Source organism: Lolium rigidum, chromosome 5 (assembly GCF_022539505.1).
Source record: "Lolium rigidum isolate FL_2022 chromosome 5, APGP_CSIRO_Lrig_0.1, whole genome shotgun sequence".
Taxonomy (NCBI): domain Eukaryota; kingdom Viridiplantae; phylum Streptophyta; class Magnoliopsida; order Poales; family Poaceae; genus Lolium; species Lolium rigidum.
In genome coordinates, this window is record NC_061512.1 from 85,441,790 (window position 1) to 85,454,609 (window position 12,820).

A 12,820-nucleotide genomic window follows, 5' to 3' on the forward strand; every position below is an offset into this window, starting at 1 on the left:
CTATGATGAGACTTTGTCCGACCCATGATTTGTAATAAGCTATAATACTTTGTCTAAATGAAGTAATAAAAGGCCGTATGCTAGGGCTGCCCTTTCGAAAAAAAACTTTGTAATCCTATTCTTCTTCATATACATCTACTCTGAATCCGACGAACCAAAGAGGGGCTGAATTTAATGTGTCTCGGTCTACCAAACAATTCAAAACGAAGGAAAAAAACCAAAGTACATGCTCTATTACCATAGACACAGCTGTGACACAAATTGCCCCAATTACATTTGTCCTTTCATGAGGTAACAGTACCACTACCAGACTTCGATCGGCTGAAGTTTCTCTTATCCAAGAGTGGATACTTACATTTTACTAAGACACACCCTACTAATATAAGATCAACAACACGTAATGCCATTGGTCTTGCCAAGGCTTGCAGCAATAAGAAGCATATCTATATATTATATCATAAATTTGCAAACTGAAAATAGTAGCTGTGCTAGTTGGGTTTGAAGAACTTGAGCTTCATCCCAGTGTTAACGATGCTCCAGACACCACCCACAGAGGAGGCCACGCTGAAGGCAGTGCCGAGCAGCGCGAGGCCCCAGTTCAGGTACCAGCTGAAGCTGAACTTCTCTGGCTTCTTGATACAGATCCACATGAAGCATGGGTATGCGAAGGTCACTGGCAGCGTCAGGCCGCCCAACAGGCCGGCAAGGCTGGAGAGGAACGGCAGAGCTATGCCGATGAAGAGCGAGATAAAGCCGTAGAAGACCCTGAACCCCGACCGGACCCAGACCGAGCAGGGCCGGTTGGTGCGACCTGTGTAGTAGGCCTCAAAGCTGTCGAACACCGGCATGGAGTATATCTGGAAGCTGCTGAGGCAGTTGAACACGACGAGGAGGAAGGTCGCTGCGAGGAGCCCACGGGAGATGTCGTGGCTGTGGAAAACGTAGAGGGCGGTCAGGATCCCTCCCGGTGGTATCTGCAAGCATGAGAAACAACGAACAGAAGGTCCAATGATTCTTAGATGCAGCACGACAGGATGATGAATGAGGAGTAAAATGATTGAAGTACTTGCCATGTTTCCGTAGGCCCAGTAACCTCCAATGGCAACTGGAAAGATGCACATTGCAATCAGAAGATATGCAGCTTTGGCCCCGCGCCACATAGGCACATGTGCAGGGTGTTTGAAAGTCGACGGCATTGTCGCCTGGAAGTTATGAATGCCAAATTAATTCCAACCAAATTAAGCCACCAAATGATCCAACATAGTAGTACAAAGTATTGAAGATCTGAAAGGACTGGTTGTTGAGTACAAACCTGTATTTCTAATGCAAGATTGTGTCCCCGGAACGCAAAGGCTATTATTCCAAGAGCGTTCATGGTAGAGAACAAGGATGAACCAAAAGAAGTGTATTTTGCTGGCTCATAAGAGACTGTCGAAGGCCTCTGCTGGCTGACAGAGAGAACCCATGACATTGTACAATACATTATCGCTGTGGCACCACCAATAAGAGAAACCCCAGCAATCGAGTTGAGATTCGGGAGCTGGGAAAGGATGACTGATAAGGATGTGAATACCAAGTACCACTCGACCGTCGAAATAGGACTCGGCAAACAGAGAGGTCCACACACTATTTGATAAAAGAGCTTCATAGTCTCCCCTCCAACAAGTATGAGTGCAGTCGCTGTGCCCGCCGAAAGATAAATAGTTGGGAAAAGAGCTAGCCACACTCCCAGTTTTTCCCCTGAATGAATAAACATATAGAAATCAGTAACTCCAGCTAAAATTTCAGGCTTATAACAACTTCCAGAAATCAATGTAGCATATCACCAGACAATCTAGCCACATTGCATGTACTCAATTCGGCATAACCAGAGGATATAATTAGTTAATTACTTAAACTGTGAGATGAAATAGTATGACTAGAAGGATCATTGCGTAATTGCAGATCTGAAAGTTCCACATTCCACTTCACTGTAACATGAGAGTGATATGTTAAGCGACAACAAAGCATGGTCCAGATGTGATCAACTCATGAGTCTGATTGCACATTAATCTGGCACTACCCCATCATTGGACACTTCACCTAGCTCAAAGTGGAACAGTAAAGGATAATGCTCAAGATTCTTTCTATTAGCTACATGACACGGATCTTCTTAGGACAATGATGATATACATTGCACCCTTCTATTGACAGCAAAATAAAAGAAAATTTCTAATGAGCTGGCATAATAGGTAAGGGCATGTCTTTGTCTCACCAAATGCAGCTTGCGCAAGCTCCACATATCTGTTGTACCTCCTGCCTGGGACAGCTTCATGAAGCTTGACTAGAATCCAGAGTGTGTATAGTTGCCAGAAGTAAGCAACAGTTAACGATATTATTCCCCAGCTCCTAACAGTTACAAGAAAACCATATGTTAGGATTGGGAATATGTTGGTACCCATCCATACCACTCCTAGATCTAGTGTCCTGTTAGCATTATCCAGAAGATACTATATGGTAGGAAACATTACTCGGCTCAATTATTATATTCCAAGGAATCTGAAACTGTGTTCAGTTGCTATTGACGTTAGAGAAGAATGACACTAAGTGCTCATGTGCATTGTATCAACATTACACAATTTATATATCTTCCTTATCAGTACTGCCCATACCTTTATTAGAGGAGGCATCTGTACATGCTACTTATAGCACTCGTGAGTTATTTAATGTTTGCGCTTTTCACTGCTTCTGGTTTTAACTTGTAAATATTCACCAGTGCGGTAACATTGTCATTCTCATATTATAAGCTAGTACAAATCTTGAAAATGGAACAACAGAGAACTAGAAGAAGAGCTGACCAATCTAAGGAAGCCAAGCTCGATTTCGAAGCTAGAACAAATTGTGTGCACAAGAAATTGAAAATCCAGGATAACGAAGTCGAAAAGAGGGGAACGAGTACGAAGAGTGTAGCCGGCCCAGCACCAGCAGCAGCATGGTCCGAGAGTGTGAACTCTGAAGCAAGCAAGCAACCCTGCTCGTTCTTGGAAAGGAAAAGGGGTTGTGGATGTGAGAAATGGGGAGTGGGGAGCAGGAGTACCATCCGAGGGCGGGGAAGGCGAGCGGGATAAGGAGCGCCTGGAAGCCGAGGCCGGCGTTGAGGGAGTGGAAGGCGGCGTAGCGCGCGTTGCCGCTGCGGCTCTCGGTGATGGGGAGCCACGCGTCCTGCGGGTTGAGGCGCGTGAGGTGGCCCACGTCCTCCAGGTAGCCGCGCAGCCCCTCGACCACCCGCCGCACCGGCGTGCCGGCGCCGCTGGTGGCCGCCCCGCCCCTCCTGACCGGCGGGGTGGAGAGCCCCTCCGGCGTGGACAGCCCCCGCGGCGTCGCCGGGATGGACACCAGCTCCGGCTCACCCGCGCCCTCCGCCATTGCCGCCATAAGCTCAGCTCAGCTCAGGCCTTTGAGGTAGCAGCGACTTGGAGTGAGTTCTTGGAGCGCGGTGAGTGAGTGAGTCTCTCGGAGCTGGTGGGGAAGGGTAGAAAAAGAGAAGGTGGTGATGGAGTGGGGGACAGACAGGGAGGGGGCGTGTGTCGGAGAAGGCCCCGTCCTTTTCTTGTCGGGCGAGGGGAGAGAGAAGAAGAGTAGCGACGCAGTGAATGAGCAATGGCGTGGGGTGGCGGAGGAGAAAAATCGACGAGCCGCACGAACCTCCGTACGACGGCAACTGTAGATGGCGTGCGCCGATGCCTCATGCCTGCCTAGTCAGTGCGTAGCTCCACTGTTTCAGACGTGGTGGAGGAGTAGTCGAGTTCAGGCGCGACAGAGCTTTGCGTCCGTTGGTCAATTTGCCGCGATCGTGCTCGTGCCTTGTGGGGGAAGGAGATCCCAGTGTCAGAGGCAAAGCCGAGTGTAAAATGTAAGCGCCGCACGTGGAGGAGCTCACCAAATGATACGGCAGGGATGGGCGGCGCTTGAATACCGAGACTTTGATCACCATTTCATGAAGGGACATGCTGAAGAAATGGTTTTTTTAATAGGGTAGAGCTGCATTACCACTTGAGCACATTTTTTTCGAAAATTGGCACTTTATTACTTTAAGCAATAGACCCGGCCTCTGCATAGTTAGGATGCACACAGCCGTACAAATATCTGTTACAAAACACGAAATCATCCGACGATAAAAATCCAAAGTTCTCGATAAAAAAACTAGCTAGTGGATCCAGGCGAAGATCACGCTGCCACCCATGTTGGGAAAAAATATCCCTCGCCGTATCCTCCAGCCAGTGAAGACACCTCCATAAAGAGGTCTCGATGCTCCATCCGTCGAAGAGGCACCCATGAGCGAAGCGTAGTCGTACATCGGTATATGGCCCGCATAAGAGAGGAAGAAATATTATTGAAAATCTTGTCATTTCTACATAGCCGGAGCGACCAAATAATGGCAATCGCTCCCATCCTAATAAGACGCTTAAACCTAACGACCACACCATTGAGCCAATTACCAAATATATTGGCAACACTATGCGGTGGGTATAAGGTAGACCCTATTTGGACAGGTGACCATATAGATCTAGCAAACTTACACTTTGGAAGAACAAGTGTTTAATAGTCTCGTCTTGGTGACGAGAAAACACACTTTTTACTTCCATGCCAGTTGCGTTTGGCAAGATTATCTTTAGTGAGGATGACCCCACGACGAAGATACCATGCAAACACTTTTGTTTTTAGCGGTATCTTCATCATCCAAATTTTAGAATTATTATCGACTAGAATATCAGGCTGAATCAAAGCATTGTACATGGAAGCCACAGAGAATGAACCATTTGCGGTGAGGTTCCAGCGAAACACATCTGACCCCTGCGTCAATTGAACTAGTTCAAGACGTTGTAGCAATTCATGCCAGGAGATTTGTCTAGGTCCGATGAGGGTTCTTCGAACGTCACATTCGGTGGGAAAGTTTCCAACACCTTAGCGATAGTATCACTTTTGTGGCGGACAATATTGTACAATGACGGATATTGTTCTCGGAGCGTGGCATTGCCAAGCCATTTATCCTCCCAGAAACGAATTTCCGACCCATCCCTAATAGAGAAAGATCCATATGGAAATAAATACTTCTTTGTATCCATAAGGCCTGCCCAAAAGTGTGAATCTCCTGGTTTCCAAAGAACCTGAGATGGATCCTTTGAGCCAACGTACTTTCTCTTGAAGAGTGTTTGCCAAACTCCCTCCTCGGTAAGTAGCTTAGAGAGCCATTTACCAAGTAAGGCCCTATTCTTGACTACGGAGATCTTGGATGCCCAGTCCTCCATGGTATTTGGGGCGGCAAAGCACACTCCACTTAGCCAATCGATATTTACGCTTCTCACTATTCCCTTGCCAGAAGAATCTAGATCGGAAATAATCCAATCGTTTTAAGACCCCTCTAGGAAGTTGGAAGAAAGATATCATATACAGTACCATATTACTTAGTACCGCGTTTATGAGAACTAATCTTCCTCCCAAGGATAGTAATTTTCCTTTCCAACTGCTTAATCTAATTTGTAGTCTTTCCTCGACCATTTTCCATTCGGCATTGGTTAGTCTCCGATAATGAATCGGAATACCAAAGTACCTAATCGGAAATTGGCCTTGCTCACGGCCAAACAGCTCAGCATAATCTGCAACATTATCTTGGGCCTCACCAAAACAAAACAACTCACTTTTATGGAAATTAATTTTCAGACCCGAAAGCTGCTCAAATACTGAAAGAATTAACTTTAGATTTCGAGATTTTTCAATGTCATGATCCATAAAAAGAATTGTGTCGTCGGCATATTGAAGGATGGACAATCCTCCATCAACAAGATGAGGAATGACCCCTTCAATCTGGCCCTCTGACTTTGCGCGTTCAATCATAACAGCAAGCATATCCGCCACTATATTTAAAAAGCATTGGCGATAATGGATCTCCCTGTCGTAGCCCCTTCTTGGTTTGAAAGTATTTGCCCACGTCATCGTTGACTTTAATGGCAACACTCCCTCCCGAGACAAAACTATTGATCAACGCACACCACTCATCAGAGAAACCTTTCATTCTGAGAGTTTGTTGCAAGAAAGACCACTTAACCTTATCATAGGCTTTTTCAAAGTCAATCTTTAAAATCACCCCATTCAACTTCTTTCTATGCAATTCATGAACAGTTTCATGGAGGACTACAACCCCATCGAGGATGTTCCGTCCTTGCATAAAAGCAGTTTGTGAAGGCCTAACCACATGATCAGCCACTGTGTTAAGCCGAATCGTGGCCACCTTAGTGAATATTTTAAAGCTGATGTTAAGAAGACAAATAGGACGGTATTGTTGGATCCTTTCTGCTTCATTAACCTTTGGCAATAAAATAATTTCACCAAAGTTGAGCCTAAACAACTCCAACTGACCAGCATGAAGATCCGCGAAAAGAGCCATCAGGTCAAACTTGATGACATCCCAGAAATTTTGATAAAATTCAGCTGGAAAGCCATCAGGACCAGGGGCTTTATTATGCTCCATTTGGAAAACAGCTTTTCTTACTTCCTCCTCAGTGTAAGGAGAAGTGAGAAAATTATTCTCCGCTTGAGTGACTTGAGGAATATCATCCGTTCTAGCCTCATCAAGCGAGAAATTTCCTTCCTCGGGCGCACCAAAAAGTCCCTTATAATAGCACGTAATATACGACTTTAGCTGATCATGACCCTCGATAGTACCCTCATCCTGCACAAGAGTACGAATAAGTTTCTTCCTATGTCTGCCATTAGCAACACAATGGAAGTACCTTGTATTCGAATCTCCCTCCAGAATAAATTGGGCCTTAGATCATTGGTACCATTTCAACTCCTCTTCACGCAGTAGTTTTGCAATTTCCGCATTCGATTGGCTTTTTTGCTCAATCTCTTGTGTGGAAAGAGGCCGAACTTCTGCTTTAGCTTCGAGGTCATCTATAATAGATGATAGTCGTTGCTTTTCTTTTTTAAGAATCCCAGTTGTGTGCCGTGCCCAGCCACAGAGGTGTTTGCGTACAGCACGCATTTTGTTATTCCACCTCTGTATCGGAGACAAACCTACAACCGGTCTTTCCCATATCCTTTTAACCATGGTCTGAAAACCATCCCGATTCAACCAACCGAGTTCAAACTTAAATCGGCGGTTAGACGGAGGTCTAGGTAAACCAGTGGATAACAAGATGGGAGCATGATCCGAGAATCCAACAATACGTTCTAGTGCACGCACCGACACCATTGGGTATTTCAATTCCCAATCGGTATCCATGAGTACACGATCTAGTTTTTCATATGTTGGTTCCGGAAGATTGTTAGCCCAGGTAAATTGTCTGCCAATCATTGACACCTCCCTCAAATCCAAGCTGTCAATGACCGCATTGAACAAGAAGGGCCAGTGATTGTCAAAAGTGCCCCTACTCTTCTCGCATGGAAATCTCAACAAATTAAAATCCCCCCCTATGAGAATAGGATGAGGGTTTTCCTTTGCTAGATTCACCAATTCTCGAAGAAAGGCGGCCTTGGAAGCTTCCTGAGCAGCACCATACACGGCGACTAGACTCCAAATGAAATTGTCAGCTCGATTGCGGATGTGGAATTTGATATGAAATTCCCCCACCGAATGTGCTGACACTTCCATTGAGTCCGTTCTGACACCGAGTAAGATACCGCCAGATCTTCCACGGGGAGGACAAGAAATTCAAGTAAAGTCACTACCACCGGATATACGGTTAAGCAGACTTTGCGAGAAATCCCTTCTCCCCGTCTCAGAAATAGCCAAAAAAATCCAAATTATGATCCCTAATGCAATCGGCAAAATGTAAGTGTTTAGCCAAGTCACCAAGACCTATGCTATTCGCAAACATGCCATTCATTGGGAAAATATAAAAATTACAGAGCAGGCCTCAACATTAGCATAAAAGACCCTAAAAATAGTTAGAAAAAAACAATCAGGTCCTCTTTCTTCTCCACTAGTATTGTTGGGACTCTATCTTGAGCTACCCTCTCCATCACCGGGACGAAACCACTTGGAAGAGAGAGAGAGAGAGTATGTGTTGCGTGCCGCCAGGAATCCCTTCGAGGGCCCCCGTCTTGGATGTTGAATCGATGCCATCGATTGGGAAACAATCGTGTCTGACTCATCAGGCTGGGACCATGGCAGCTAGCTAAGAGCATCTCCACTCGTCCTCCCCAAACCCCCCCTATACGCTTTTGGGGGCGCCGGCGTTAAAAAACATCCCCAACCACGACCCTCAAAATAGTTTTTCGTCCAGCGCGACCCAACTTTCCATCTGACGCCCCTAGGACAAACCCAGTAGAAAGGGAGCCTAGCGGGGGCACCCGACGGCTGTAAAAATCGTCGCGGGCCAGCCTTGGCGGCGAGATGTGCATCTTCCCGCCAGTTCCGTCGGTTCCCGCCTACATCTTCCTGGCAGTTTCGTCGGTTCCCGCCTACATCTTCCCGCCTTTCCACCGCTTCCCGCCATTGTCGCTCGTCTCCCTTGGGCCCAGCTATCGGTGGGGGGGCGTGTCATATTAAATGTGGACTGGGAGGGATCTGTCCCTATCCAGTCCACTCCCCACTCCACTCGGCAGTTCCTCACGCATGCGCAACCGCCACCATGGCCCCGAAGAGGGCTTTCGCTCCTGGCGCCAATGACGGCGAGGCCAGCAGCAGCCGCCGTCCTCCGCCGGTGTTGAGGGCCGGGGGACACCGCGGCGGTCTCTACATCGGAGAGGCCGCCCGCATCAGCGCGTCATTGGCGCAACCCGCGCTGCTGCTGTCGAAGCCGGAGGAGGAAGACGACCCGGAGATGCGCGTCGCGATGGCGCTGTCCAAGGCGAAGGACGAGGCCAACTGGCTGCATCTCGCGGAGGTCATCCGCACCTCCGTCATGGAGGAGCAGCCCCGGCATGCGGTCGAGGACGCTGAGCCTGGGCGTTGCTCGACCAGGTCCGCCGGGAGGAGGAAGCGAGGCGGCGGCGCGAGGAGGCCAGGCTCCGCTGCGAGGAGGAGAGGCGCCAGGAGGCCAGGCTCCGCTGCGAGGAGGAGAGGCGCCAGGAGGCCAAGCGTGTGGCGGAGCAGGAGAAGCGCCAGGAGGCGAGGCGCCTCGCGTGGCAGGAGAGGCGGCAGAGCCTCAGGGAGGAGGAGGAGCTCCGGGCTGCTGCGGTGGTGCAGCGGGTGGCTCCGGACCCCCACTTGGCCTGGGAAGAGACCATGTGGTCGCCGTGGCCGGAGTCCCCGGTGCAGTCGAGCCACAACAGCGCCTCACCGCCCGGGGACGTCGTCGACGGTGACGGCGACGAGGCCCACAGGGACTAGGCGGCGCACCGGCGGCCACCCAAACCCTAGGATAGGGTTTTTTATTTGTTTTTAAGTTTAAAACCCATATAGAGGGCTTTCTTTTGGTAGTTTAAATTTGCCCAAAATAGGGCATATGTTTAATGAAATATGGTTATGTTTAATTGTTTTCCTTTTTTCCTTTTTTTTGTTTTTCACTTATGGTATGCGTGCACGCGTTGGGCGCAGTGTGCGACCCAAATGGACACACGACCGCGCCCGCGTGTCCGCGCGGCCACCCAAACGACCCAAAACGTACGGCCCAACACGTCTGTTTTCGTGGCAGCTTTGGAGATGCCCTGATAGCGCGTAGATGCTGTTGTCCGCGCAGGTGCACGACTAGGCGGAGGATCGCTTCCGCATTCGATTCCTGCTCCAAGACAGAGTAGGTGCCGCTGTTGAGCGCGGAGTTGATGAAGGAGAATTTATGCGCAACGTTGAGTGAAACCCCAAGAGGAAGGTATGATGAGCACAGCAGGTAGTTTTCCCTCAGTAAGAAACCAAGGTTTATCGACCAGTAGGAGGAAAACGTTCTCTCCCGAGGTGTGCGAACCAACTCGTGGCAGGGCGCACTCGGCCGTCGCGCAAGCAACGTGGAGACCTGCACACAAACAACCAAGTACTTTGTCCCCAACTTTCAGCGAGGTTGTCAAGCTCACTGGTTTTGCTGAAAACAAAGGATTAAACGAACCGTGTGGAAGAAGAATTGTTTGCAGAGAACAGAATAGAAAAATGATGTAGAAGATTGCAATTAAAAGAAGAAGGACTGGGGTCCACAGTTCACTAGAGGCACCTCCCCAATAAAATAAATATGCTGGGTAAACAAATTACTGATGGGCAATTGACAAACAGAAATTCTACGCTAATGGTTGGTGCAGAATACATGCTATGAAAGTATGCGGGCATTACAACAATATACATAGACCGTAATCCAACTGCATATATGACTAATAATCCACCTTCAGGATTGCATTCGCGACACCCTCCAGTATTAAGTTGCAAGCAATGGACTATCGCTTTAAGCAATGTATGTAAAGTAAACGATGAAACTACCCTTGAATAGAACACCGCTATTTTCTCCCTAGTAGCAACAACACATCTACAACCGTAGAGAACAAGGTCACTTCCCATGGTTAAATATAGAGGCATGAACCCACTATCGAGCATAAATACTCCCTCTTGGAGTCGCTAGCATCTACCGGGCCAGAGCATCTACTAGAAACGGAGAGCTGCAAGATCATAATAACATAATACATAATCGCAACCAAAGCAATCTCTCTATAAATTGGATCCACATCAAACCAACATGTAGCAATTACAAATAGATGATCTTGATCATGTTAGGCAGCTCACAAGATCTATACATGAAGCACAACAAGGAGAGGACAGCCATCTAGCTACTGCTATGGACTCATGGTCCCGTGGAGGACTACTCACGCATCACCTCGGATGAAGACATGGTGATGTAGAGGCCTCTGGCGGTGATTTCCCTCTCCGACAGGGTGCCGGGATGGACTGCAGAACCCTCCCAAACTGGGGTTTTGGTTGACGGCGGCGTCGGAACTTTTCGTGGATGGAGGCTCTCGTCCTGGGGTTTTTCCGATACGAGGAATAAATAGGCGGAGGGCGGAGCAAACGAGGCGACAAGGCGCCAGTACACAAGCCAGGCGCGGCCAAGGGTGGGGTCGCGCCTGCCCTATGTACTGCCACGTGGCAGCTCTCCTGCGCGTGTCCTTCTGGCTCCGTCTTCGTCCCGGAAAAATAAGACTCTGGGCTTTTGTTTCATCTAATTCCGAGAAACTTTCATGTACAACTTTTCTAAAACACAAAAATAACAGAAAACAGGAATTGGCACTGCAACACTGCGTTAATAGGTTAGTCCCAGAAAATGCTAAAAAGTGTGGAAAGGTGCACATAAAACATATAAGAATTGTAACAAAACAAGCATGGAGCATCAAAAATTATAGATACGTTTGGGACGTATCAACATCCCCAAGCTTAACTCCTGCTCGTCCTCGAGTAGGTAAGTGATAACAAACAAATAATTTTTGAGGTGACATGTTGTCACACTAATTTGATCAATCTAAGTGTAAAAGCAAACATAGCTGGAATCATAGAATCCTAACATAAGCATGATAGATATAATCAAACAATGAAACTTAATAACCATGCTAAAACATGAATAGTAATCAAACAAAAGAAAATGTATAACGTGCATGGAAAGCAAAGTGATTGTCAAGAGCATAGCATAGATACATAATAAAGTGGTACTTAGTTTGTCCCATAAGTGGAAGCAAAACATAAATGTTTGGACACCTTTAAAAGATTATAAGGATGACTAGAAACAAAAAGTTTGAACACGCAATACCACAATTATGAATCAATCAATAAAATCTTGGGACCATGCACATAAAACTAAGAATGACAACTATGCTCTCATAAGTGATGCATAAACTAGAAGGTGGAGACTCAACATAAAAGTAAAAGAAGGTATCTCTTTGAGAGGCAAGTATGATCACTCATGTGCTAGATCTTTTTATTGAAACAACAAGAGTATAAAATGCACTTTTGAGAGGTGGTTGTTCATGTCAACGAGTAGTAAAAAGAGCTATTGTCATCTTTCATACTAAGCAAGTTTGAGAGCGGTTCCGAAATATTTGGGCGAAGCCGCTTTTCATTTATACTACTTATAAAATTGTGACACTCCTCCCAACCTTTGCTTACACATACCATGGCTAACCAAATCCTCGGGTGCCGACCAAGCAATAACAAACCATGGAGGAGTGCCCTTTTCTTATAATTTTCCTATTTTCTTATCCTATTGGAAGTTTTGGCCAAACCAGCTCTTTTTTCATATACTTTTTTATGTGACAAGCAAGATAAAGCTAGCGAGTCTTTGAGTTACTTAACTAGTATGGAAGACGACAACCGCAATTTTAATTTACTTCCTCATGAGCTAAAAACAATGTCACAAAACGAGAAACTGTTTGAATGTTTTAAAGGTAGCACACGAGCAAACTACTATGGAATGGAAATGAAATACCACATATAGGTAGATATGATGGACACTTTGGCATATTTGGTTTTTGGTGGTTGGATGCATGAATAAAATACTCATACAAATGGAGGCTAGAAAAAGACCAGGTGCGACCAACTAAGAGAGCATAATGGCCATAATCATGCACAGTGACAAAATATATGAATCAAAGCATAAAGTGATACACAAGTTGCAAACTAAATGATCATAGAGGCAAGAATTGATCGGAATGTAGTCATAACATGTTGCAAAACATGTGCCAAGTCGACCCAAATAAAAACATTCGTAGGAGAATATATACCACAATATTATGTTTTTCTATTGTATGCTAAAAACAATGCATGAAACCTTCAATGGCACACTAAACACTCTCAGTATTTGAGACTACTCTTAATGAAAACATAATTAACAAGCTTACCATGAGAATAACATCTAGCAAGATATGCAAA

The 12,820-nt window shown here is 46.5% G+C and overlaps 1 protein-coding gene across 1 annotated transcript; it reads right to left on the bottom strand.

The window, feature by feature from the left end:
* Positions 1-205: 205 nt before the first annotated feature.
* On the bottom strand, positions 206-3,414 carry LOC124653796 (lysine histidine transporter-like 8). The gene is made up of 5 exons (XM_047192862.1): positions 3,077-3,414; positions 2,255-2,388; positions 1,313-1,740; positions 1,071-1,202; positions 206-974 (listed from the first exon to the last, which is right to left on the bottom strand). The coding sequence occupies exons 1-5, from the start codon at positions 3,412-3,414 to the stop codon at positions 489-491; spliced, it is 1,518 nt and encodes a 505-aa protein (XP_047048818.1). The 3' UTR covers positions 206-488.
* Positions 3,415-12,820: the final 9,406 nt, after the last annotated feature.

Coding starts and splice junctions, on each gene's coding strand:
- LOC124653796 (XM_047192862.1), bottom strand. CDS start 3,414: ATGGCGGCAATGGCGGAGGGCGCGGGTGAGCCGGAGCTGGTGTCCATC. Junction 2,389..3,076: donor GCCTTCCCCGCCCTCGGATG/GTACTCCTGCTC, acceptor TGTAACTGTTAG/GAGCTGGGGAATAATATCGT. Junction 975..1,070: donor ACTGGGCCTACGGAAACATG/GCAAGTACTTCA, acceptor TCATGCTTGCAG/ATACCACCGGGAGGGATCCT.